Source organism: Stenella coeruleoalba (assembly GCF_951394435.1).
Source record: "Stenella coeruleoalba genome assembly, chromosome: 11".
NCBI lineage: Eukaryota > Metazoa > Chordata > Mammalia > Artiodactyla > Delphinidae > Stenella > Stenella coeruleoalba.
The window spans coordinates 10,075,659-10,101,601 of NC_137157.1; the positions used below are offsets into that span (position 1 = coordinate 10,075,659).

At 52.5% G+C, this 25,943-nt stretch overlaps 1 protein-coding gene across 5 annotated transcripts in view; it reads left to right on the forward strand.

Annotated features, from left to right (window-relative positions):
• Nucleotides 1–25,943, forward strand: part of TMEM184B (transmembrane protein 184B) — a 64,795-nt gene that overhangs the window by 24,071 nt on the left and 14,781 nt on the right. For 2 of the 5 annotated variants that reach the window (XM_079936141.1, XM_079936139.1), the window contains exons 2-3: nt 16,375–16,624; nt 18,144–18,309. In XM_079936141.1, coding sequence (XP_079792267.1) covers nt 16,433–16,624; nt 18,144–18,309 — 358 coding nt within the window. In that variant the 5' untranslated portion in view covers nt 16,375–16,432. Of the gene's footprint in view, nt 1–5,006; nt 5,109–7,611; nt 7,775–16,374; nt 16,625–17,485; nt 17,598–18,143; nt 18,310–25,943 lie in introns of those variants that run through there. The other 3 variants (XM_079936140.1, XM_079936138.1, XM_079936142.1) reach the window with 3 other exon arrangements.

The window sequence follows — 25,943 nt, forward strand, 5'->3', positions numbered from 1 at the left end:
GATCCGGTCGAAGCTGTGGGGGCCCCAGGAGACAGCAGTCTGCTCTGCCTGCTGGTGTGCGGGGGGCCCAGGCTCCCTGGGGGAAGGGCAGTTGAGCTGGGGGCTCTGATGGACAGGGGAGGTGGGCAGGTGGAGAAGCAGGGGAGGGCTTTCCAGGTAGCAGGACCACCTGGAGCACAGGTACTGGCAGGTGAGTGGAGGAGTGGAGGGAGGGAGCTCTCCCAGAGCAGTTGGCGTCAAGGCCTCACCTCCTGGAACAGAAGTACATCTCTACATGTTTGTCAGTAGGTTTTAAACAAATAAGGCATGTGAAAATCTAGATTTAGCAAAACAGTACATACTTGCTTTACAAAGAAAGCTTGATGCCCTGGGCAGTGGTTAGAAAAATGTTAATGGCGATATAACCTCGGTGCATTTAAGCATGATTCGATTTACAGGCGTTCCTGGCTGTCCAGTCTGTTGGAGCAGAGCACGGGCTGGGAAACGGGAAGGCTGGCGAGGGTTCTGCCTCTCAGATGCTGGCTTGGCTTTGCCAGGAGGTGTCTCCCGCTTGGTTGGGGGCGGAAGACCATTTCTTCCATTTGCAGTTCTCAGTAGTTGAGCCAGATTCGTGCGGGTGGGAGGAAGCCCTGCCCTGCCCGCTGCATTGACCCAGCTGTCCTCACTCACAGGGAGGACACTAGGTATCCAGAGGCCCTCCTCCATCCTCTGCCAGCCACCGCTTGATGAGTGAGGTTTAGGTGGCCATGGCTGTTACCTAACAGGTCCGTGATGGACACAGCAGTAAATGTCGTGGAGCCTGAGTGTGTCTCGCATGGCTGTGGTGTCCCTACAGCTCACGCATGGGAAGTGGCCAGAGGTGCTTGTCACTCGTTCAGGATAGCTAGACTGGAAGCACCCCGCCGTCTCGGGCTCTGCATTCCCACCTGTCCCCTCCAGACCTGCTTCTGGTGCACGCTCCGTGGCCTGCCTGCTCTTCCCATGGCGCCTTTGCCCAGGGAGGCCAATTAGGGTCAGGTGTCGAGGTGACTCCAGTCATCTCCCACACTTCCCCCTGACCTGGGACCAGGGCACCAGAGCCTGTCCGTTCTGGGGACGGCCGAGGGGCTGAGCGGGTCTGGCCCTTCACTCACAGGTGAGGAAATGCGAGTCCATGAACCAGGACGCTGGGCGAGTGGGGGCTGATTTGGGTCCAGAGCCATCTCCCGACCTAGTGCTCTCTCTGTGTCTACTGTGTCTTCATCTGGGCATCCTTGGAACTACATGTTGTCAGTATTTTCCCCAATAATTAGGCTTATTTTTTGGATGAGCAATTAAGATGTATCCTGCCTCTCTAGCAACATTTTCAAAATTACAGATCCTTGAAGGCTTTCACCCAGCAGTTGCACTTCTAGGAATTTATCCTACAGATGAGTTACCACGTGTGCAAGGTTAGTCATGGCTGCCTCATTTTTAATAGCAAAAGGTTGGAAGCAACCTGAAAGTCCATCAGCAGAGGCCAGGGACAAATTATGGTCCATCCAAACCATGGACAACTGTGCAGCCATAAAAAATAAGATGGAGACTCCATGCACGGGTACAGAACAGTCACCAAGATAGATTGCTGTGAAGGTAGCGGGTACAGGACGTGTGTCTGGTGTGCTTCCGTCTGCGTGAAAGTGAAGGCAAATAGAAAGTGCATTTGCTTATGTATGTGCTCAGGGTCTCTGGGGATTCACACGAAGTCGGTGACTGCAGTGTCTCTGGGGTGGTGGCTGGTGCCGGGAGACTGTTCACTGGAGACGCTTCGTACGCTTTGAGTGCCGACTCATGTGAATATGTGACTTTTTCAAAAAGTTAAACTGAATACAATTAAATAAACAAGAACCATAAGAAATGTATCCTCGCCCTCTTGCCCAGTGCAGGAAGGTCAAGGCTACCCCCTCAAGGACCAGCCATCCTCATTCAGGCCCCTGACCATCAGCTAATCAAGAATGCAAGCTTGGGTCTCAGGAAGGGGACCAGGTGTATCTCGGGAAATCTGACCCGTGGCCCCAGCCCTGGAGAAATGTAACCGCCTCCCTGTTGTCTGGCTTGTCATCTAAATCCCTGCTCTGATATGCTTATTTCCCCTGAAACCTTCAGGGGCTTCCCCACTGACACATAAATAAAGACCCTGTCCCAGGCCCTGTTTACTGGGTCCCCTGTTGTTGAGCCACCCTTGACTGGTCGCTCTTTTCTCCACGTGCCTCCTCGCCTTCCCGCCTCCGTGCCTTTGCTCATCCTGTTCCCTCTGCCTGCTTGCCTTTCCCTCTCTAGCAGTCTCCACGTGCCCAAATCCTCTCTGCCTCTCAAGGCCCAGCTCAGACCTCCCCTGCTTCTTTATCTGTTCCTCTCCATTGGCACTTAAGCCTTTTACATTGTGTCCTAGGTGTCTTGATTCCCCACTGGGCTGTGGGCTCCTTTAGGGCAAAGGCCACATCACAGCCCCTGTTTTGTTAGATGTTTGCCGAGTGGGTGAATGGGGGCTGCTCTCTTCGTGGTGGGATCGGGAGCCATGGGGGGCGGGGCCCGTTTCACATCTGTGAACGGTGGTGCCTGGCACAGGGCAGGCCCCCCCTGCAACAGGAATAACAAGTCTTATGCCCCAGGGCTTTGTGTACATTCTTTCCCTCATCCTCACAAGGACCCATGAAGTGCTGTGGTTCAACTGTGGTTCCCCCGTAGCATGAAGAAGCAGAGCAAACATCTCGTCCAGGTCACACAGTTAGAAGTAAGATTTGGACACAGGTCTGGCTGCCTCCAAAACGCCTGCATTTGATCAGCTTATTCTACCACTTCCCCTGACTCATGAGTAATACTGATCCCTTGGCCCACTCTTATTAACTGCCCCACTGGCCACGGGCAATCTTATATTGTTATTTGAGTGTATTTTCTTCCCCACTGGACTGTAAGCTCTTAAGCAGTTAGAGTCTTGCCGGAGATACCCCTTGGACTTAGCACATAGAAGGTGCTTGAAAGTGTATGTTTATTAACCTACTCCAATAAAGTATACAACTAGACGTACAGTGCGATGGATTTTTACCTCTGTAAATACCCGTGTAAACCACTGTCCAGATCAAGCTGTGGAACATTCCCAGCCTCTCCCTGGGGGCTCCCTGGGGCCTCCTCCATCCAGGTCATGAACCTCTGAGGTAACCACTGTTCACACCTCGTCACTACTGACTGTTTCTGACCTTTTTGCAAATAGAGTCTCATACGGGAAAACCTGTCGTGAGTCACCCAGGTTGTGTAGAGTAGTCCTTGCTCCCTGTGCCACGGAAGTTCACGCTGTTTAAATATACAGTTGACCCTTGACCAGCACGGCTTTGAACTGTGTGGGTCCACTTACACGTGGCTTTTTTTCAATAGATACATACCGTGCTACGTGATCCACGGTTGGTTGAATCCGAGGGTGTGGAACCACGGATACGAAGGGCTGACTCTGAGTTATACGTGGATGTTTGAGGGCCGGCGCCCCTGACCCATTGTTGTTCAAGGTTCAGCCGTCCCTGTTCATTCTGAGGATAGGCATTTGGGTTGTGTCCAGGCTTTTTCTGTTATAAACAGGCCTGCAGTGAAGTTTCTTGTTCTTGTCTGTGTGGCGCACATGGACTCCTGTGGGGTGTGCACCTGGGGTGGAACGCTGACTCGCCCAACTTAGTACACGTTGGCATGGATGAAGTTCAGGCTAGGATTTCTCACTGGGCTGGAGCAGGGCTGCTGTTTCTGAGTTTTATTTTATTTATGTTTTTATACAGCAGGTTCTTATTAGTTATCCATTTTATACGCATCAGTGTATACATGTCAATCCCAATCTCCCAATTCATCCCACCACCCCCACCACCCCCACCACCCCGCCACTTCCCCCCTTGGTGTCCATACGTTTGTTCTCTACGTCTGTGTCTCTATTTCTGCCCTTGGAGCTGGGCTTCTTACCAAAGGGGTCCCAGGGGTCAGGGCAGGTTCAGGGATCTCAGTTTAGACAGCCTGCACCCAAGGGCTAGCGGGACTGTTGAGGGTTCCGCATCCAAAGGGGACCCGTTTGCTTAGGGCTGGGTGGGGTTTAGCTAGATGAAAAGGTGGTCTCATTAGAGGGACACAGAGTCTAGCTAGAGAGACCGAGCACTGGCCCATCCGTTCTCAGTTTGAGAGAAAACCGTAAAGATCAAAAGTTGGCCTGGTATGTGTTGAAAAAAAAAAAGACTTAATTACAAGGCTGAATTAAGTAAGTGTTTGCTGAAGGATTTTGGATTACTTTGTTGTTCTCTTTTATTTCTGCACCTACCCCCCCTGCCCCCAACACCAAGTGAAGGACAGATACATGATTGGATGGTTTTTCTTTCCTGTTGAGAGATTCGTGGGAACTTGACCCCAGGAGAACAGGGACAGATGTGGAACCACTAGCGTGGCCTCAGCTTGTCCGTGTTGATCGAAGGGGCGTGGAACTGAGAGGTGGGACCCTGCCCCCTCGTGAGGGCATGTGATCCTTTTTCCAAAGCCTAGCCAGGCAGCAGCGCCCAGCCCTTGGCTGCGCTTTCCCTCTAATCTCCTCTGGAGAAGGGCCAGGCTGTGGGTTGCTGACCTGCTCTGATGTGGGTCAGCCTCCCCCAAAAGACAGCCACCCAGAAGTCCACAGAACAAACAGCCCCCAGAGACCGGAGGGCCTGTCATCCCCAGGCAACTGAAGTGAGAGCAGTGGCCAGTTCAGATTAACCGTGCTCAGGTCAAGTGCTGCTAGTGAGCTCTGCGAAGGTGGAGATTCCTCCGAGTATCTTAAATAAAAGAACCGAAACCCCTCCCAGGCTGCGTTCGTTCGTATTCCGTATTCTGGAGATGTGCGTGTGAGCGTGTTGCCAGCCCAGTTTGGCCCGTGGGTGTGTAGCAACTGCCCGAGCGAGCACTTCATGGGTGCAGCTCAAAAGACTTTGGATCTGAAACTGATGAATGAAACTATGACCTCAGAAGATTTTAAAAAAAGAGCCAACTACCAGAGACAGGACTGGCCCGGGTCTCAGAGACCGTTGGGAGTGTGCTCTCTCAGCCTGGCTGAAGGATGCAATGATTGAAACGGGAGTGAATCATCACAGGTAACGTCGTACGGTGCCGGGCCCTGTTCGCAGTGCTTTCCTTATAGTGACTTGTTTCGGTGCTGGGCCCTGTTCGCAGTGCTTTCCTTATAGTGACTTGTTTCGGGGCCGGGCCCTGTTCGCAGTGCTTTCCTTATAGTGACTTGTTTCGGGGCCGGGCCCTGTTCGCAGTGCTTTCCTTATAGTGACTTGTTTCTTCCCTACGGCTCCCTCGGAGCTAAGTGTGGCTGCAGCCCATTGTACCGCTGAGGAAGCTGCATCAGGGAGAGGTTGTATAACTTGCCTGCAGACACAGAGCGAGTGAGTGACGGAGCTGGAAGTCAAGTCCAGGTGTCTGACTCCAGAGCCCACGGCTCTTCAACAGCCCTCGGATATCTGGGCCCCTGACAGGACGGCACGGGCAGCGTGAGGAGCCGTTTACCAGGATTCTGTGGGCACATGACTTTAGCTCTCCAGGCCTCTGTTTCCTCATCTGTAAACTGGGTGTATTAGTTTTCTACTGCTGCTGGTAACAAACTGCCGGAAACTTAGTGACTTAAAATGCAAACTTATTATCTTCTGGTTTTGAGGCCAGAAGTCTAAAATGTATTTCACGGGGCTAAAACCAAGGTGCTGGCAGGGCCGTGTTCCTTCCGGAGGCTCAAGGGGAGAATCTGTTTCCTTGCCTTTTCCAGCTTCTAGAGGCCACATGCATTCTTTGGCTCTCAGGGCCCTTCCTCCAGCTTCAGAGCCTCTCTTTCCCACTCCTGTAAGAACCCTTGTGATAATATCTGGCCTACTCAGATAATCTGGGATAATCTCTTTATCTCAAGATCCTTTACTTAATCACACCTGCAAGGTCCCTTTGGCCATTTAAGGTGAAATAGTCACAGGTTCAGGGGTTTAGGATGTGCACATCTTCGGGAGGCCATCATTCAGCCTTCCAGGCAGGAAATCCGTGGGAGACACGAAACAGTAAGGTGTCTCCCAAGCATGAAGCGAAATGGTCGAATAAAATCTGGGTGACATGGTGAGATTCTGCGAAATACCTAAATTCCAAGGCAGGTGCCTGAGTCTAGTGACTACACAGAGCTCTGTAGCTTTTCTGGAAAAGGTGGGTGTCTTCAGAAAGGGAGTCAGCCAGAGGCGTCCCTCCCAGAGAAGGACGGGGCGGGGCTTGTGTTAGGGGCCGTGCGCGTTTGCATCACTCCGAGCTGTTTGCTAAGGCATGGCTTGGTTCATCAGGCCTCGCCAGGGCCTGGTTGAGTTTTACTCGAGACCCCTCACTTCCCTGTACTCCCATCCTGGGCTCTCAAGTGCCCTTCTGGCAGCTAATAGGAGGTGGAGAGGACATTCATAAACTGGAACTCCTCCCTTTTCTTGGGAGCTGGGTCTGCCCGACCCTGTTCCCTTGATCCCCTGAAGCCTGGCTTTCTGCACCCACAAGGTGCACTCTGTCCAACCTTGCGGCTTGGTGCTCCCCGAGGCCCTCTCTGGGGACCCTGATACCCCTGCCAGGATGTTCTGACTGCAATAAAACCTACTCCACACGGCTGTCAGGAGCGCTTTGTCAACTGTAGAGTGCCACAGGCCTGCTCTGGGTACACCCCTGGTCGAGTGTCTGTCAACATATCCCCAAAGCAGTCATTCAGCAAGTACTTTTTCATCACAGTACTTGGTCCCTGCCCTCATGGAGCCCCACTTACAGGATGTTAAGGGAACACATCTAATCACAATTATGGTCAATACCAGGGAAGACATGCCACGTGCAAACTGTAATAGGCCGTAGAAGGGGATAGCTACAAAGGCAGGTGGGAATAAAGATCTGGGGGTGTGAGGGGGGAGCAGGATAACATGCCATTCCTGGGACTTGGTACAAGGATGGTGGAGGGTGTCAAGGAGTTTTAGAGTTGGAAGGAACTGCAAAGCCCAAACATTCATTCGCTTGCCCCCTTATCCAGCCAAAGCCTGTTGAGTGCTGACCATATCCAGGCTCTGAGGTAGGTGCCGGGGATCAGAGCTACACATAAGACATGACCTCTGACCTCCACAAGCTTGCAGGCTGGTTGGGGAGAAGACAGGGATGAGTGGTCACCCTTCAGAGGTTCCTTGATCAGTGTTCCTGCCAGGAGACTCCTAGCCCTGTTTGACTGGGAGCTTCCTTATTCTGGCAGGACATTGCTAGATCGTGCCAGCTGGTACAAATGTGTCTACCTTGGCAGGTTCTCACCTTCCTGTTGCTCGCACCAGGTGGACTGGGCTGTGTCCTGACGGAGGCACGTAGGACAAGTTCTTTGCCCTCGTTGGTGTGGCTCTCCACGATGGAAGATGTGTGTGAGATGGTGTGACTCAGCTTCCATCCTTTGCCCTCACCCAGCCCATCCCTCCCTCCAGCCAAAGGTCCAGGTCCTTAGCTGAGCTCTGGATGGTGGGGAGGGGACCAAGTGACGGAGAGCCGGCAGCATGCAGCACGTGGCTTAATGCCGGACATTCATCAGTCATCTGATTGATTCTTCTCTTCCAGGTCCCTGCTGTGTGTCTGGCACTGTGCCAGGCCTACAGAGAATTGACTCAGGTGTGGGGAGACAGGAACACTGTCAGAACAAACCTCACGGAGCGAGCACGGTGCGGCTGGGCGGGAGTGAGTGGGCCGGCCCTCGGTGAGGCCGTGACGTTGAGGATGACCTGTGAGTGAAAGTTGTCACCCGCCACGAGGACCAGGGCAGAGGGGAGGGTGCGTTGGCACAGGGGCCAGAGCTACATGTGGAGGGACCCGGTATTGCCAGCACTTAGGGAGGGAGGCTGGGACCCAGCTGGCAGGACCCTGGGCTCTGCAGAGGAGTCAGGACTGCATCCCACCTTCAGAGCCTCACATGTTCTCAAAGGATTTCAGGTCAGGAGGCGGGATGGGGTCATGTTTGAAAATAAGTGAAAAAATAAACCACACTGGATTCCTGCTTCCTTGAGCATCTGCCTCCCCGGAGCTCTGGAGGATGGGCCACGCCCAAGTCCCTTCTCCACCTTTCTGGAATCCAGAGCGCTCGAAATCCCAGGGGTTCTTCCTAAGTCTGCCGCAAGCTAATTTCGTGGCAAAAATCTGACCTGAATTGATGCGAGGCTAATTAGGGTCTTTAAAAATATCTCACCTTTCTCTGTGGAAGTACTGTGTGTTTGATTTTGGGGTGCCGCCCAGACCCCTCTGGGGGTGTCACTGCCTAAGCACCATATACAGCCCCGTAATCCTTCCTAAAGTCTGAAAAGCTCTGAATTCCTAAGCTCATTTGGCCCAAGGGTCCTGGTTATAGCACGATGCACCCAGGAAACAAATTCGGAGACATCCAGTCCCGGCTGGGTGGTGGCGCTGAGATTCCAGCTCAGTTTCCCCAACTCAGAGCCTAGGATTGCAAGGGAGGCGGGTGAGTGAGGGCCTGGGTGTGGAGCCACCTTGCCAGTAGGTGGGCCACTGGGAGAGAGAGGCAGGACTGGGCCTTGACTGGGCTTTTGGTCTGATTCAGCCTGGGACTGAGGGCGGCGGGAGGGCAGAGGCAGAGACATTGCAGAGAAAGTTAAGAGCCATGTCATCGACTGGCTTTTTCCACTGCTTACAGCACCACTCTTTAGACCTTCTCTACCCACACATCCCTATCAGTAGAAGAACTTTGGGGGCATGCGTCCCCAATATATGGACAGTGATGAAGTTATTCTATACTTGTATTATGTTAGTTATACTTTGTATATCATAAAACCTACACCAAAAACAGAAATCAAAGGATGAGTTAAAGATGTAATAATTTTTAAAAATTAAAAAAAAAAAAGTTTTGTTGGTGGTACAAAAACCTTTTGACTTCATGTACTTATTTTTGGAAACTGTCCTCTGATGCTCTGGGAAAGAGCCGTTTGTTTAGATACTTGGTTTTAATGGCCGCCGTCCCTGAAAAAGATCCCTGCCCAGGACGTGTAGCTGCACACAGAGGAAATGCATCATTGGCTTTTTTTCTAAATCGGGTTACTCATTTTTCCATCCCATCCACTGTGTACGCAGAGGATTTGTTGAAATTTGGCTAGTACATTTCCATCCTCCCTGATGCCAATCAGATGTTCTTGTGAACTAAATGGAAGGTATTTTAAAGTTCTTAACACATGAGTCCAAAACCCACTCAAATGCTTTGGAAATTTTTAAACAGATTAGAAAATTCTGTTACGTAGGCTTTTAGGAGCTCAGATATGAGCGTTTTTGTAAGTTACAGACATACTGTTTTTGGTGATAAAATCCTACAACAGGAGAAGCATTTTCACATATACTTTTCCAGAAAGCTCTGCCCTAACTGAGGTTTCTTTCGAAGAGCAGTTCCTTTCTCATTCATTGTGATAACATGCCTTTCCTGTGAAGGGACATATTAAATATGCCTTAAGATGTTTTTGAAACATCCCTGGGAAGCATCTCTCTGATAACCAGTGGTCATAGGAAAAAATGGGGAATTGGAACTTTTTTTTTTGGTAAAAGAAAGATGTGTTGGGCTTCCCTGGTGGCGCAGTGGTTGAGAGTCCGCCTGCCGATGCAGGGGACACGGGTTCGTGCCCCGGTCCGGGAAGATCCCACGTGCCGCGGAGCGGCTGGGCCTGTGAGCCATGGCCGCTGAGCCTGCGTGTCCGGAGCCTGTGCTCCGCAACGGGAGAAGCCGTGGCAGTGAGAGGCCTGCGTACTGCAAAAAAAAAAAAAAAAAAAAAAAAGATGTGTTGAGCTCCGTTGTTGGGTTTGACAAATCTTTCTGATTGCATTTCTACAAGATAACCAGTAAATCTCTGATACAATTTCCTGAGTGACTGCCCATCTCTTTACAAATTTGGTGGAAAATTCTACTGTTCTACGGTCTAAAGCTTTTTATTGTGGAAAATTTCTAACACAAGTAGAGTGCATAGTTTTGATAGAATGCATTTCTACCCGTCAGTCACTCAGCTGCAACAGTTAGCAACATCTGGCAATCTTGTTGCATCTGTCCCTCTCCCCCTTTTCAAAGAGCAAAAGCCCAGATGTCATGTTCTTTTTTGCCCTTAAGTAGTTCATTGTACATCTCTTCTTAATAAGAACCCTTTAAAAACTTTTAAATTTTGAAATAATTATAGGCTCACAGGAAGTGGCAAAAATAGTATGTAGAGTCCCATGTACCTTTTTTCCCCCCAATGGTGACATCTCAAATTACTGTAGGACAGTATCAAAACCAGGACATGGACATTAGTACAGTACTGTTAACTGGACGAGAGACCTTATTCAGTTTTCACCGTTCTTATGTGTGTGTAGTTCTATGCAGTTTTGTCTCCTGTAGACCCCTGTAGCCGCCACCACTATCAAGATACAAAGTATCTCACCGCCTGGAGGGAACTCCCTGTGTTACCCTCTGGGTATCTGTGCGCCCACTTTCCTTGCTGCCTCCGCCAACCACTAATCTGTTTTCCATCTTTATAGATCTCTCATCTTGAGAATGTTATATAAACGGAATCGGGCAGTATGTGATCTTTTGAGATTGGCTATTTTCACTAAACATAGTGCCCTGAGATCTGTTTGGACTGTTGCCTGTGTCAATAGTTTGTTCCTTTTTGTTGCTGGGTAGTATTCCATGGTCTGGATAGAGCAGAGTTTAACCTTTCACCCGTTGAGGGACGTTTGGACTGTTTCCATGTTTTGAGGATTACAAACACAGCTGCTGTGAACATTTGTGATACGTTTTTGGGTGAATGTACAATCACATCTCTAGGATAAATGTCTAAAAGTGATTACTGGGTTGTATGGTAGGTGCATGTTAGTTTTACAAGAAACTGCTAAACTCTCTTCCAGAGCCGCTCAGCCATTTTATACTCCCACCAGGAACGTATGTGAGAGCCAGTTTCTCTGCATCCTCACCAGCATTTGATGTCACTGTTTCGTATTTATATGTGGGTAGTGATATCTCATTGTGGTTTTAGTTTGCATTTCCCTAATTGCTAACGTTGAACAGCTATTTATGTGTTGGCCACGATCCTTCTTGAGTGAAATGTCTGTTCATGTCTTTTGCGCATTTTCTGATTGGATTGTTTGGGTTTTTTTTGGTTTGTTTTCTTTTTTTACTGTTGAGCTTTGAGCATTCTTCCTATACTCTGTGTTCTAGGTGCTGGTGTGTTGGGTATGTGGCTGGAAGATATTTTCTTCCACTATGTGGCTTGTCTTTTCATCCTCTTCACAGAGCCACAGCATGAAAGTTGTTACTTTTAGTGAAGTCCAGTCAATTTTTCCTTTTACAGGGTCATGCTTTTGGTGTCAAGTCTAAGAACACTTCGCCTAGCCCTAGGTTTCAAAGATTTTCTCCTGGGTCTTCTAAAAGTTTTGTAGCCTTACACTTTACATTTAAATCCATGATGCGTTTTTGAATTAATTTTTGTATATGGTATAGGGTTTAGGTTAAGGTTCTTTTTCTTTTTTGCTTCTGGATATCCAATTGTTCCAGCACTATTTATTAAAAAGATTATTCTTCCTCCATTGATAAGGACTTTTATTTTTACATACCCACCATGCACCTAACAAAATCGGCAAGAATTCCTGTGTGCTGTGTATTTCAAAGAGGTCTTCTTTCAATCATTGGTTTGTTCGCACCAGGACCCAACAGGGTCTAGTAGACATTGCATTTAGTTGTAATGTCTCCTTGGCTTTGTTGCATAACAGCCCCTCAGCCACCTTTGTTTATAAGCCCCTAACTCCTGGGAGAAACCAGGTCATTTGTCCTATAGACCGTCCCGTGGTCTGGCTTTGGCTGCTACTTCCTGGCGGTATCATCTGTTTTGCTACCCTCTGTATTTCCTGGATACTGGTGGTTAGTTCTAGCGACTTGTTTTGATTCCAGTTCACTTCTGGGGTGAGGGTCCTTCCTAGGTGGTGCTGTGTGCTGCCTGTGCACCTCACTAGGGGGCTCAACACTTCTGGCTGCCCCTGTTTAGTGATGTTGACCTTGACTGTGGGTTTGGAGGGTGCTGCCTGTTCCATCCCTTATCAGGTTCCCCATCCGCCTCTCACTTAGCGGTTTCATCGTCCGCTGATGATCTGTATCTATGCCCATTATTTGTGTTAGGAGTTGCAAAATGGTCATTTTTTTGGTCGCATTCTGTCTCCATTTACTAATGGGCTTGTGTAAAGCGGAACACTCCCCCGACAATGACGTCGTTACCCTCAGATGTTATAGACGAAGCAGCTGAAGCTCTGAGAGATGAAGTCAAGAGCAGGCGGTGGAGTCCGGCAGGAGCTCGGCTTGGTGACTTCACAGCTGGAGCTCGGTTACGCCCCATAGAGACTCTGCCCCAAAGTCCCTGCCACTTCAGAGCCTACCCCACCCCTCTCCCCAGCCTTGGCCAAGGCAGTTGGTGCTTCCTCGGGGTTCCCTGGGTGCTCGGCACTCACCCTTGTGCAGTGCGGTGGGGTAAGTAAGGCCTCTGGGTACCCCTGTTGCATCGAGCAGGCGTGTAGAGGAGCCGTGAGTCCTTGAGGCCGAGGCCGGGTCTTCCGTGCCCAGCACAGCACCCAGAGGCCTCCGGATGTGTTTGTTGGAAAGATGACTCCAGTGTCTCCCCTCAGGCTCTCTGCCTGACCCTGGCAGAAGTTTAACGTTCAGTCAATTAAGAAAATACAGGGGACCTGCCAGAGCATCTGGGGTTCTGAGCTGCATCCGTGTATCCCCACCTCTGGCATGTGTGTGCCACATTGAAGAAAGGCAGCCGGGGGGGTGGGGGAGGCTTTTCCCTGGGGAGCAAACTCCCACTTCTCCCAGGTCCGGGGCTCCACTGGGCCAGTGTCCTGCTCACCTGGGGGACCCAGGCAGGCAGAGGTCCTTTCCAGGTAGGTGCCCGTCCCGAGTGTGAAAGGATGGGACCCCAGTGTACATCCTCTGCCACCAGCACCCACACTCTGTGAACTTTGCGGGGTCTAGTGCCGTGAGCTGCCTGGGGTCCTGGGAACAGGGTGAGCTCTGGGAGACAGCCTTCCAGGAGCTGCCTTCACCTGCTTCTCTGGGTGCCGGGGACCCTGCATCTGTAAGTCAGAGCATTGTCTGAAGTATTTTGGGGGGTTATTATGAAAACCCTCAAGTCATTTGGTGCTACCCCAGGAAGCTGTAAAACCCAGTTTCACATCATTTTTCTCATCTCTAAGATGTAGATAGTGTTGCTTACTTCAGAATTGCTGTGAGAGAAAGCATGAGATCACGTTGGGGAAATGGTTTGCAAACAGCGAGGGCCGCCCGAGAGTGAAGTAGCTGGTTTGTATATCCCAGGCCCCCAGTACGAAACATGGCCAGCATGGGTCGGGCCGCCGGAGTGCTCGCCCAGGTTGTGGCTTCCCCTTCTGGGAAGTACCTCCCTCCCCTTCCTGCAAGAAGAAGTCAGGGCCCTGGTGAGATGGCTGTGACCCCTGTCCTGGAAGGGGGCTCTGGAGCCCGAGGGCAGCTCATCCACGGCCAGGGTTGGTAGACAGTAGGCACCTAAAACGTGTTATAGGACCTGGGTTTAAGTCTAATTTGGGGGCAAGTCACCTGCCCTCTCTTGAGTGGACTTCTTGGGAACCAGATGACCTACATAAGGAGGGCACTTGAGTGTGAGGAAGCAGAGTCCCAGCAAGAAACGGGGCGGAGCCTTCATCAGCTCCCACAAGCTACATAGATGCCCTGGAGGGTTACCTGTGGTGCGGGTTAGGGTGGGGTCAGAGCTCAGCCGTCTCCCCTCTGGGGAGTCTGTACAGGGCCTTCTCAACACTGCCGTTAGTAGAGGACAAAACAGCCTTTGACACACCCGGCCCTTGCTCAGAAGGAGAAGATTGGGGAGTATTTGTACTTCCTGAAGCCCCCCCTCCCATTTCCTTGTGTTTGTTCATTTAATTTGGGATGACAGACAAAGATGATGATTTACAACCCAAATCTTCTTTTTCTGGAAATATTTCTGGCACTGCTTTTCAGTTTTGCAACCATACTTACAGGAGCTATTCTTAGACTTGTCACTGTGTCTCTTTTTCAAAGCACCACCAGTCTTTATATAGGCACCTTCTCCAGTTTTGAGTTTCTTTATATAGATGACGTCTCCAGTTTTGAGTTTTTAATCTAGATTCTTCTCTTGGTTGGTGTGTTATAGATCATTTATTTTTATAGGAAAATAGCAATATAGAGGGCTCTCCTGGGGTAATAACTTACAGCTAAGAGCAGACATGGCTCAGATGGGGGCAGAAGGGTGGGGAGATGGTGGGCAAAGAACCTCTTCTTCATTGCGGGGTCATGGTGCACCCCAGGAAGGCCCAGGGAAACCTCCCGTTGGTGTCAGAATGTTTTGGCTGAGAATATCAGCTCAGACTGGGAAGGCACTGGGAGAGGTCATCTGGGCTGACCTCAGGGTTCAGGCTGAGATGGTTGGGTTTGGGGGTTTGGCCATTTTCTGGGTCAGGCAGTGGGGACCCTCTGGGCCCAGTGAGCCCGTGCAGACACACGGCTGGTTGGGGTGGAGCTGAGACATGAGCCCCGGCCAGGGCTCTTTCGACTCTCACCTTTGCATCTGTTTGCATCAGTGGTTGGTTGGTCCCCTGGTCCATTGCAGGCTAGTCTTCCAGGGCCTCTGTTGCCAGGAGGCTCCGTGGCCCCAGGACGGCGTGCCTAACCTGTCAACAGGTGGCAGCACTGAAAGGCACTTCCGTCAGGGCCTTGGGTCTCGGAAGCTCGCGGATGCAGGAGTGGCCAGCCCTCCCAAGAGCAGTTCCGGGTGGTTCTGACAGAATGGCTTTGCTCTTTGAGAGCGGTTCTAGCCCCCGGCCAGCATTGGTCCCTGTTTGTAAACTTGCCAGGAGATCCCTCACAACAGCTCTTCCCATAACATCTGGGTTGCCATCCAGCGTGAAACCATTAATTTGTTGCCACCAGGAAGTGCAGGGCTGACATGACAGCCCGCCTGGGGTAACTGCCTGGGATCCTGGAGTGCCATCCTGTGTCCCGCCCACTCCCATCTCTCCCACCCAGAATCTTCCTTTAGGCCAGCTTCCTCAACTCTGTTCTTTGCTTCTCTCTGAAGTACCTCAAAGTCCTTTTGGAATAAGTTGTGAAAATCAATAGATAATAAAATAAATGTTACAAGTGGCCTTGGTGCTCAGCCCGGTGCTGGGGATTTAAAGATGGAAAAGTGGTCTTGCCTCGAAGAGTAGGCAGACTTAGGAGGATAAACGCGAGCCAATGACAGAGCGGCGTGTTACGTAGAACAACAGAGGCGGGTGAAATGCGTGGAAGTACCTGACTGGGGAAGGTGAACGGGACAGGCTTTTAGGAAGAGTGATACATGAGCTAAGTTAAAAGGTGAGCAGTTTGTTGGTGGGGAAGGGCCGCGAAGTCTCCAGAACGGCACAGCTGGTTGGGGAGGAGTGGATGCTAGCCATCAGGGAAACTGGGGAGAAATGGCAAAGAAGAGACACATACCCGTAGAGGGGATGCCTCAGTGCTGAAGTGATCTTGCTAGACCCAGAGGTGTAAAGATGGGCGGAGCCAGCAGGTAATTACTGAGCACCTGCTGTGTGCCCACCCTGTTCCAAGTGCCAGAGATCCAGCCGTGAGCAGAGCGGGGCCCCTGCCCTCAGGGAGCTTGTGTCTGCTGCAGGAGGTAGTTAATGAACATGTGAGTAAGGTACAGTTTGTCAGATGGAGTCGGATGGTAACGAGTGCTCTGGAGAGAAATCAAGCAAAGCAAAGTGGTCAGGAGCGCCTGGGGTGAGGGAGGGTTTGCCACATTTGAGCAGGTGGTCAGGGCAGAGGCCTAAAGGAAGTGCGGGAGTGAGTTGTGTGGCTGGGCAGAGACAGCCAGTGCAAAGGCCCTGTGGCAGGAGCAGGCTTGGCGTGTCCAAGAAACAGCAGGAGGCCAGTGTGGCTGGAGGGAAGGATCGAGATGGGAATTGTGATGAGATCAGAGAGCACGGAGGGCCCGTGTGCTCTGTAAGGACAGCAGCTTATACTCCGACGGAGATGGGAGCTGTCGGAGGGTTTTGAGCAGAGGAGGGACCCAATCTGGCTAACATCTTAGAAGGTTCACACGGCTGCCGTGTGGGGATGGTGTGGGCAAGGGCAGAAGCAGAGAGATCGGTCAGGAGCCGGTTCCATTAATCCAGGGGAGACATGCTGGGGGCTGGAGTGAGACGTGGTCAGGGTCTGGTCACATTTTGAAAGTGGAAGTAGAGACCTGGAGGGTTCTTTCCAACACCGCCACTGACGCTTGGAAGGAGGCTAACGTTGCGCTTCCCTCTCTCTAGGCCAGCTCATCGCTTACCCCGAGGGTTTCTCTCAGGAAGCCCCCTGCTGCCGGGCACCATGACTGTGAGGGGGGCCGCACTGGCCCCAGATCCAGCGTCGCCCACAACAGCAGCAGCCTCGCCCAGTGTCTCCGTGATGCCCGAAGGCAGCCCCACAGCTATGGAGCAGCCTGTGTTCCTGATGACAACCGCCGCTCAGGCCATCTCTGGCTTCTTCGTTTGGACGGCCCTGCTCATCACCTGCCACCAGGTACCCAGGCCGGGCAGGAGCCCCTGAGCCAGTGAGCCCCAGCCCTCTAGGGAGGTCCTGAAAGGTTTGTTGTCCAACAGGGTATGAGTTAGGCCAGGCCAGGCTACACTGCAGTAAAAAATAAGCCCGGAATCTCAGGGGCTTCACCCGGGGGAGTCAGGTTCCCGCTCAGTCAGCCCAGTGCAGGTCAGTTTCCGTTCTGTGGTTCCAGCATCTTGCAGCTTTTAAGACATCATCCATCTGACAGCTGTGGGGAGGGGCGTGTGCAGAAAGCACTCTGGGTGTTTAACTTTCTCAACCAGAAATGGCCCACTTCCAAGGGCCAGAACTGGTCATGTGTCTAGCCTAAACGGCAGGGGAGCCTGGGAACTGTTCAGGGGCACAGGATGGCAGTGACCCCTTTGCAGATGAGAAAATTGACACCCAGAGAGGGAGGAGGGAGGGGAACCAGCCTAGTCACGTACAGGTTGGTGGTGGAGCTGGGATAGAAGTCAAGTCTCACGTCCCCCTGTGCTCGCTGTCCCCGGGGAGGCTGCCATGGGCTGGGATGTGCCTTGGCTGCCCCAGGAAGAAGGTTTGAAGGTTGCCAAGCGAAGAGGGGAGGCTGAGCCTGTTCGGGTCCCAGTGTTCCCTGTCCCTTCTAGAACTCGACTGCTTCCAAGGTGGTTGGCTCACAGCAGATGGGGAATACTTTGTTCTCTTCCTCCCAAGCCCAGGGCTCGGCTGGGCCAAGCATGAAGTCATGGGAGCGGAGACGAGAGACTCTGGCTGCTGGGACTGTGCATCGTGGTTAGAGCAGTTCTTGGCACTTGTATGCAGCTTTTTTTTTTTTCTCCTGCTTTCTAAAAACCACATTGCATTCTCCCAACTTCCCAGCAAGGCAGGCAGCACTGCACCTGTTCAACAGATGGGAAAATGAGACAGGCCATCGCTGCAGCCATTCAGCCAGGAAGTGCTCCCACCTTCTGTGAAAGTGAGGGTCCCGTCCCTCCCGCCCTCTACACCATAAGTTAGTTAAGGGACGGGGTGGGGTGGGCGACCACCTGGACGCCTGTGTGTTAGCTCCATGCCCCAGGGGCCAGGTGTTTAGAAAGGCCAGGCGGCGGAGGGACATGCACACGCGTGTTAATAGCCTCCTCTGCACCAGGCACCCAGTTCCCAAACCTGGCCGTGCACACGGGTCCAGGGAGCTTGTCACAGCTGTGGATGCCGGCACGTCCCTGGCTGATGTGCACGGTCTTGGGCGTGGCCTCGTGGCCGGTGTCTGTGTGGTGGCCCTGGCGCCACCACGCGCAGCCTGCAAGCTTCACGCGCCCTGTGGTTGATGCTCCCACAGCCTCACGACGGAAGTTTTGTGTCATCACACTTTACAGAGGAGGACGCCAAGCCTCAGGGTTGAGTAACTTGGTCCCAGCGCTCGTGAGGACGGAGCTAGACACGGGCTGGTCTCCTCCTTCTGTGGAGCAGGCGGGCCAAGGCGGGCCGTGGGCCCTGACTGACCCGGCCCCTCTGCCCCCAGATATACATGCACCTGCGCTGCTATAGCTGCCCCAACGAGCAGCGCTACATCGTCCGCATCCTCTTCATCGTGCCCATCTACGCCTTCGACTCCTGGCTCAGCCTCCTCTTCTTCACCAACGACCAGTACTATGTGTACTTCGGCACCGTGCGCGACTGCTACGAGGGTGAGGACAGCGCGAGCGGCGCCGGGAGGGCCAGGGGAGGGGGGTGCAGAGCTGGGCCAGGGGCTGTGCACCCACCTTGTCTGGGTGTCCCAGCTTCCTCCCTGAGGGGCCAGCCGTCACTTCTTGAACCCCTTCACGGTTTCCATCCAGGTACCAGCACACATGTAGCCAGCGTCTCACCTGCTGAGGCGCTTTGCGATGCGGCCCCCAAACACCTCCACAGATACCTGGGAGCAGGGACCCTCCACCTGTGTCTCATTTCTCAGTGCCGGCATCTCTGATGGGGGAGTGGGCAGCAAATAAGCGGTCCATTTGTAGGTAGAAGCCCCAGGTACAGACGGGTAAGGGGCTTATCCAGGGGTCCGTGGTAAGGTGGTAGCAGGACTGGACCTCCCTCCCCACGTGTCTTAATTCTGAGGGCTTTGTCCCTGGGGGAGCCTGTGCTACTGGGACAGGTGACTCGCTGCCTTTCAGGGGGCAGTTCTCGTGTGTGGTGTGAAAGCACCACCCGCTCCTATGCCGAGTTGCAAGCACTGGCCAGGCCCTGTGCTGGGCCCTGGGCAAGCCCGCCCTCAACCCGCCTGCTCTCCGGACATCTGTGCCACCTAAACTGTCAGCACAAGGAGACAGGGACGCTCTCTCCCAGTGGCCCTGGCCTGGGGTGGGCGGGGAGCAGCGTCTCAGAGAATGAGTCAGCGTCCGCCATGTCGTACCGTGGATGAGCGTTCGTTCTGGGCAGAGAGGAGTCCCAGCGTGCTGGGCTGGGAGGCGCTGGGAGCTGTGCAGGGGGCCGGCCACGGCCAGAGGAGAGACCAGCAGCTGGAGGGCATTGCCGTGGGAGCAGGGACGGGGACATACAAAGCCTTGTGGGACATAGAGGGAAACTTAGATTTTCTTTTTACTGGTGATACACAAACATACGATGTGATTGGAAACTGCAGTTTAGAAAATCTCCAGGTGGTGGGTGGGTGAAGGGGAGGGGGTGAAGGGGAGGGGGTGGCCAGAGGCCCCAAGACAAGTCACAGGCCAGCGATGCTTTGGCCTGTACCCAAAGAGGCCAGCAGGGATGGGAATTCAAGACCCCTGCTCTGATGCCCACCCTCCTCTCACGGTCCTGCGTTTTCCTGTTTTCTCCCCGTACCTGCACTGTTGGTTTCGGGTAGAGTGACCAGACCTGGTATTCCTTATGCCGAGGCCCGGCAGCTCTGACCACGACTGGTTATTTGCTTCCCAGACCCCAGAGGGCTTTGCCCCAGCCCTGGGCTCAGTGGATATTGGGGTGCAGCATGCTCATCCCCAAAGAAGCTAGAGTCTCTCTTCTTGTCCCACTTTGAACCTGAGGACTCGCAGGGCACAGGAAATGCCTTTGGACTTGGCGAGGGAATGCAGGCACCTGACAGGCACAAACTGTGCCCCACCAGCCCTGCGGTCACATTGACCCCTTTTCCCGCCCACCCGGCACATCAGTTTCCCCAGTGACTGCAGAGCCTCCTCCTTCATCTTGCCTCCAGCATCTCCTCGGAAAGGCCTCCCCGTCGCTCCTGCTCCCAGACCCCTGTCCAAGTCCTCTCGGCCTCACCGCGGTTTGCAGTTAAGCTCAGACAGCCTGTGAGCCCGGTTTGCTCCGTCTCGCTCGTGGACTGTCAGCTCCATGAGAGCAGGAGTGGGCGGAGAGCCTGTGCGACAGAGCCAGGCACGTGATGGGTGCTCACTCCTTCTGCATTTTTCGAATGAATAAGGGACTTTATTGAACACCTGCTGCATGCCTTGCGTTCGCCCACATGGGGCCTCATTGAATCCCCAGGCTGGCCCGGCTCTGTCAGGTAAGAACACTGCGGCCAGGCGGGGACCTGCTCAGGGCATAACTGGGGCTCTAGCGCCTGGTGTTCCTGGAAGCAGTAGAGTCCCCAGGGAGACCTTTGGGCACCTGGGGAGCTGTAAAGGCTGAGGTTGGGGAAGGTGGAACTGAGAACCCTTTTCCGTTCAGCTGCCAGCCTTGCCCGGTGCTCAGGAGCAGCCAATGCCGACTGGTTTCTTGAGAAGCAAAGAGCTGATCCCTGCTGGGGGCGGAGGTGGGGGGTGTCTCCTCTGTGATGGGGGGCAAGTATAGGCTCCTTTCTCTCCTGGGCCCTGAAGTCTGGGGCGCATGGCAGAAGGGGGGCACCGCCGGGGCCTCCGCACCATCCTCACTCCAGGCCTCAGAGGCAGCAGCAGATGGTTGGTAACTCCCCCCACCCCAGAAGCCCTTTTGTTCAGGCCCTGCCTGTCCCAACTTTCCTCCCAGCCACGTAAAGGTCCTCCCGGGAAGCCTGCTGCCCTGCGAAGCACATCTCCTAGCAACGCTATTATCCGCTTGGCCTCTCCGAGGGAGTTTACAAACAGCACAGCAGCTGCTGTGAAGTTCAGGCTGCCCCCCCCCCCACCCCCGAGTTCACCAGCTTGCAGTGTCTGAGTCAGTGGGCTTGGCCCTGGCCTGGCCAGCTCGAGCACCTCTGCTCTGTCTCGGACCCTCCCCTTTTGTGGTCTTATCTGCAGCTGCCAGCAAGAGCTTCCCCTGTAGAGTTGGTGATGGGGTGTGTCCCTTACACTTCAAAGAGAAGCCCCTTCCCCGTTCATTCCTCCTCCCACCCTTCCTCCTCAGTGTCCCAACGCCTGGAGCCAGCCCGTCCCGCAGGCCAGGTCAGAGCCAGACTCTCTGCCGGGCATCGCAGGGACATTTGCTTTTCTTTTTAACAAAATTAAAACAACTAAAATTTTACTTTTATTAAGGTAATACATGCATATGTTTGAAACACAGAACTGCCCCAACTCCTCCTCACTCCCAAAGTCATCCTGCTTTAAACTCTTTAAACCGGTTTCTTTTTCTAGAATAACCTAAAAATATGATTATACTGTTGTTTCTTGATTTTTCAATTTTATGTAGTGTTCTATAGTGACTTCCTGCTGTGGAAGGTCTTGATTTAGGTATGTTACCTCCAACTACACACACACACACACACACACGCGCGCGCGCGCGCGCGCGCGCGCGCACACGTTTTCTTTCCTTCATCTTTTTAATGTGACCCTATCATGATTTTTCTTAGTCTGTGTTCAGCGTATACATCATTACACGTCTGTAAATGTTGTTCAAAGCTGAGCCTTACAGTGTCCCAAGACGACGTTTCCTCGTTTGACTTCATTTTTCCTCTGGTTACTACTTGTCTTGCTTTTTGGTTTGCTCTGTTTTCTGTGTCTCTATCATTACTTTATTCCGCAAATGCTTCAGGCAAGTGAAAAAAGAAGCCCTCCTGTCAGTGACGCCAGACACATCAGCTCGCCTCCTAGCTCTAGGGTTTCCGGATGGTGGTGCTCCTGGAGCCCTGCCCTTCTTGCTCCCGTCTGCACTGCTTGCCCTTGAGGCCTCCTTCTGCTCAGCTGTTGTCCTGGGTCTTTCCTTCACCGTCATCCCGGGAATCCTGTCGCCTCTCCTGTCCTGAATCACCTGCTCCTTGGATGCCATCTTTTCCACTTTTGACGTCTGCTCTCTTCTTAGTTCGCGCACGTCTAGGAGCTCCCTGAGAAAAAAAGTTGCATGGGAGTTTTGTTTTTTGAAATCTGAAAATTATCTGCAAATATCTTTATTATATTGTTTATTCGATTGGTGTTCAGTGGGAATATGATTCTAAATTGGAAATCATTTTCCCTCTGAATTTTGAAGGCATGTTTTTCACATTCTCTTAGTTTCCAGTGTTGTTTTTGGAAAGTCTGCTGGATTCTGATCCTTAATGATTGTATGTGACCTTTTTTTTTCCCCCCCTGGCTTTTAGGCTCTTGCCTTTATCCCCATTGTCCTGAAACCTCACAAGCGGTGGGATGTTCATTGTGCCGGGCCCCTGATGGGCCCTTTCAGTTCAGTGTGGAAGCAACCCCCGTCCTGTGGTTCTGGGAAGTTTTCCTGAATGTGTTTTGATCATGTCTTCCCCTCCACTTTATTAGCCCTCTTTCTGGGATTCCTGTTAAGCAGAATGTTGCACTTCTGGATTGAGCCTCAAATTTCCTTTACAATTTCCTGGGATTTTCCATCTCTTTTTTGTTCTGCTTTTCAGGAGGTGTTTTTTTTGTTTGTTTGTTTTGTTTTTCAATCGTTACCTTTGAGCTTTTCTGTTGAAGTTTTTTTCTCTCTCTCTCTTTTTGGCTGCATTGGGTCCTCGTTGCTCCACGCAGGCTTTCTCTAGTTGTGGCGAGCAGGGGGCTGCTCTTCGTTGCTATGTGTGGGCTTCTCATTGCGGTGGCTTCTCTTGTTGTGGAGCACGGGTTCTAGGCACACGGGCTTCAGTAGTTGTGGCACACGTGCTCGGTAGTTGCGGCTCGCGGGCTCTAGAGTGCAGACTCAGTAGTTGTGGTGCACGGGCTTAGTTGCTCCACGGCATGTGGGGGTCTTCTCAGACCAGGGATCGAACCCATGTCCTCTGCTTTGGCAGGTGGATTCTTAACCACTGTGCCACCAGGGAAGTCCCTCTGTTGAGGTTTTATTTCCTTTATCATGTTGTAAAATGTCAGGAGCTCATCCTTGCTCTCTTTTTCTTAGCCTTGTTCTTGGTATTGTTCTTCTTTTTCTGGGGATGCTAATTACAGTTTTCTTCTGTTCCCTGCATTATCTCTGTCTCCTGAATTCCTTCCATCTGTTTGTTTGCTTTGCTCTTTGACCTTTGGGTAAGAAGCTTTCCTCAAATGTCTCAGGTCCTTGGCTATTTTTTATATTTAAGAATGGGGGCTTCCCTGGTGGCGCAGTGGTTGAGAGTCCGCCTGCCGATGCAGGGGACACGGGTTCGTGCCCCGGTCCGGGAAGATCCCACATGCTGTGGAGCGGCTGGGCCCGTGAGCCATGGCCACTGAGCCTGTGCGTCCGGAGCCTGTGCTCCGCAACGGGAGAGGCCACAACAGTGAGAGGCCCGCGTACCACAAAAAATAAAAATAAAAAAAGGATGGGGCTTAAAACTGCTGGGCCTCCTCCCAGTTGGGTGATAGGACACGGGGCGTTTCCTCTTCCATTTTCGTGTGGTGGCGGGGCAGACACCAAATGAAGGCTTTGATTCTGGACCTGTTTCCCCAGAGAATAATGTTCTCATCTCCTGCCTGGGAGGAAGGAGCTGAGGGGCTGAGCTACAGGTGCAGTCCGGGAAAGGCCTTGGACATCTCCCCTTGGTATTTAGACTTCCTCTCTCTATTTTCTGCAAGTCTTCGCGTTGCTGTCCTCAGCTGGGCCAGGTTCTGTGAGGACAGAACCATCACAACCTGTCTTGAAAGTAAAAAGCCCAGAGCTCCACGTGGACACTTGTAGGCCAGCGTTTCCGTTTGCACCCCTACCCACAGCCATCAGAGCTGCGTGGTGCGCCCCGTCTTCGGGTTCCTGGGGTTCTCACTGGCTCCCTCCTGTCCCTGGGGTTAGTGACCGTGCCGCATCTTCCAGAGCTTTGGTCGACATCCCTTGTTTGCTGCCTCTGGTGCCATGTTCTTGTCCTTGAAGGTTTGTACCTTCCCCCCATTCGTTCTCACTTCAGGGGCATTTCAGGGGAGAGTGGAGGTAAACCCTGCGAGGTGGTGTTTCCATTTTCCAGGGAGAAGTGAATGCTTGTCCACGGTGCCCCTGCTCTGCAGCTACTGCCTGGTAAGGGCCGGAATTCACAGAGCCTAAGGAACGTGCCACCAGGGTGTAGGGGGCAGGCAGGGTGGAGGGGTAGAATCCAACCCCCTTACCTACATTTAGTGTTTGATTGTGTTTGGGGTGAGAGGTAGCCCCTAAAGTTGACTCTGAGACAGCCTGGGGAGCTCTGTGGGCAGACATGTGGGTGGCCAGAGCTCAGACGAGGGAGACACCCTCCACAGGTGTTTCGCGCGGCACTGTTTTCTCAATAACGTTCGTGTGGCACGTCACAGTTTACCATGCATTTTTCATTACTGTTAGCTCATTCTCACCTCTCAATTACCTGGTGGGGTATATATTATCACCCCCGTTTTACAGATGTGAAAAAAAAATTCACGTAGGCTAAGAAACTTGCCCAAGTTACCCAGAGAGTGATTGCCAGAGGCTGGACTCAGCCCTGGGTCTCTGAGGCCTAGGAATTGCTCCGTGCCGGCTTCGTGAAGGAATACAGGACAAGTTTCTCCCCTACAAAAGTGTGAACTCTTGTTAAGGGAAGAGATTTTACATGCATGAAAGAAGCAAAGGATGACGCCTCATTTTCTGAAAGCTGTCCCGGTTTCAGATTTGGGACAAAACTTAGCTTCCTGGAATCTGGCCCAAGTAAAACGTCTTCCCAGGTAGGGAGCACACAGCCTGGATGAATACCGCTGAGGACCACAGAAGGCCCAGAGGCCAGTGTGCTGCAAGGAGGACTCACGGGCTGGTGGTGGCCCTTGTTGGCCATGGCTCTGAGAGAGCCAGGAATCAGAAGAGCTCAACCAGTCAGAATAAAGGCAGACATCCGGAAGAAACAAATAGAAAGAGGGACCAGAATCAGTGTTTCGGGTGGCAAGAAGCATCAATGAGCAGGAACGGCAAAGGACAGAAAAGCTATGAGGAAGGAAGAGCAAAGTGCCGTCGGAGCAGCTCAGTGTCTGGGGACAGGTGCTTAGGGAGGACCCCGCCCACCTGGCTGTAGCACGTCGCATCCGTCGTTGTCAGCGGTGATCACCAGTCACAGAAAAAGCAGGAAGGAATGTTTGGGTGCCCCTGTTTACTGAGCAGAGAAGGTTTCTGTCCAAAGTGGTCAAAATTAAGTTTTCCGGGCTCATCCACAAGTTACTCTGAAATATATCTTTCCAAATAACCGAAGTATTTCTGTGCAGCGAAAAGGGCTAGGCCCTGAGGCCGGCTTTAGGGGCTGCAGGTGTGTGGAGGAGGTGAGCTTGGGATCGTCAGTGACCTGGAGCCAGTGTCACTTGCAGTGGGGGACTCACGAGGACAGTCCTCTGCAGCTGGCAGGGACAGTCAGAGTGTGCTTCTTAGCGGGTCCTCTCTTGAAGTCCCTCGGGCCCCTGAGGGCTGTGTGGTTGCAGTTGTCAGGCCAGGGGGGATGCTGGATGGGAGGCTGGGTGGAGAGTAACCTCTTGGTCTGCAGCTTCCTGTCCAGACAGCTCTTGGTGGGAGAAGTTGCCAGTGAGGAAAGAAAGCCTCGCATCTCAGGGTCGGAAGGGACCCTAGCTTCCGACCTAGCTGCTTGGAACCCCTTTAATGTCTCAGCTCAGAGGCTGCCTAGCCTCTGATTGCATGCTTCCACTGGCAGGGAGCTCACTACCTTTCATCTCTGAAGACTACCTGCCAGAAATTGTTTCTTATACTAAGCTGAAGTCCTAGGATCTGCCCCTGGGATGAGTGGGTCCTGTCTGACCGTCTGGACGAAGGTGGTCCACACTTATATGAAAGTGATCCCTAATGTCTTTTCTCCAGGCCTCAAGTCTCCAGTGCCATCCTCCTTTCATCTCCATTCTGGTCCTTTGCCCCTGATTGTGTGCATTTGTCTCTAGTTCCTTTAAGATTTGGTATCTAGAATGGAGCTGAAAGTTCCAGGTACCTGATTTTCCAGGGCGAGAGAGAGAGAGGCCGGGGTGGGGTGGGCGGGAACCCATCCCTTCCCTCATGCTGGATGCTCCCT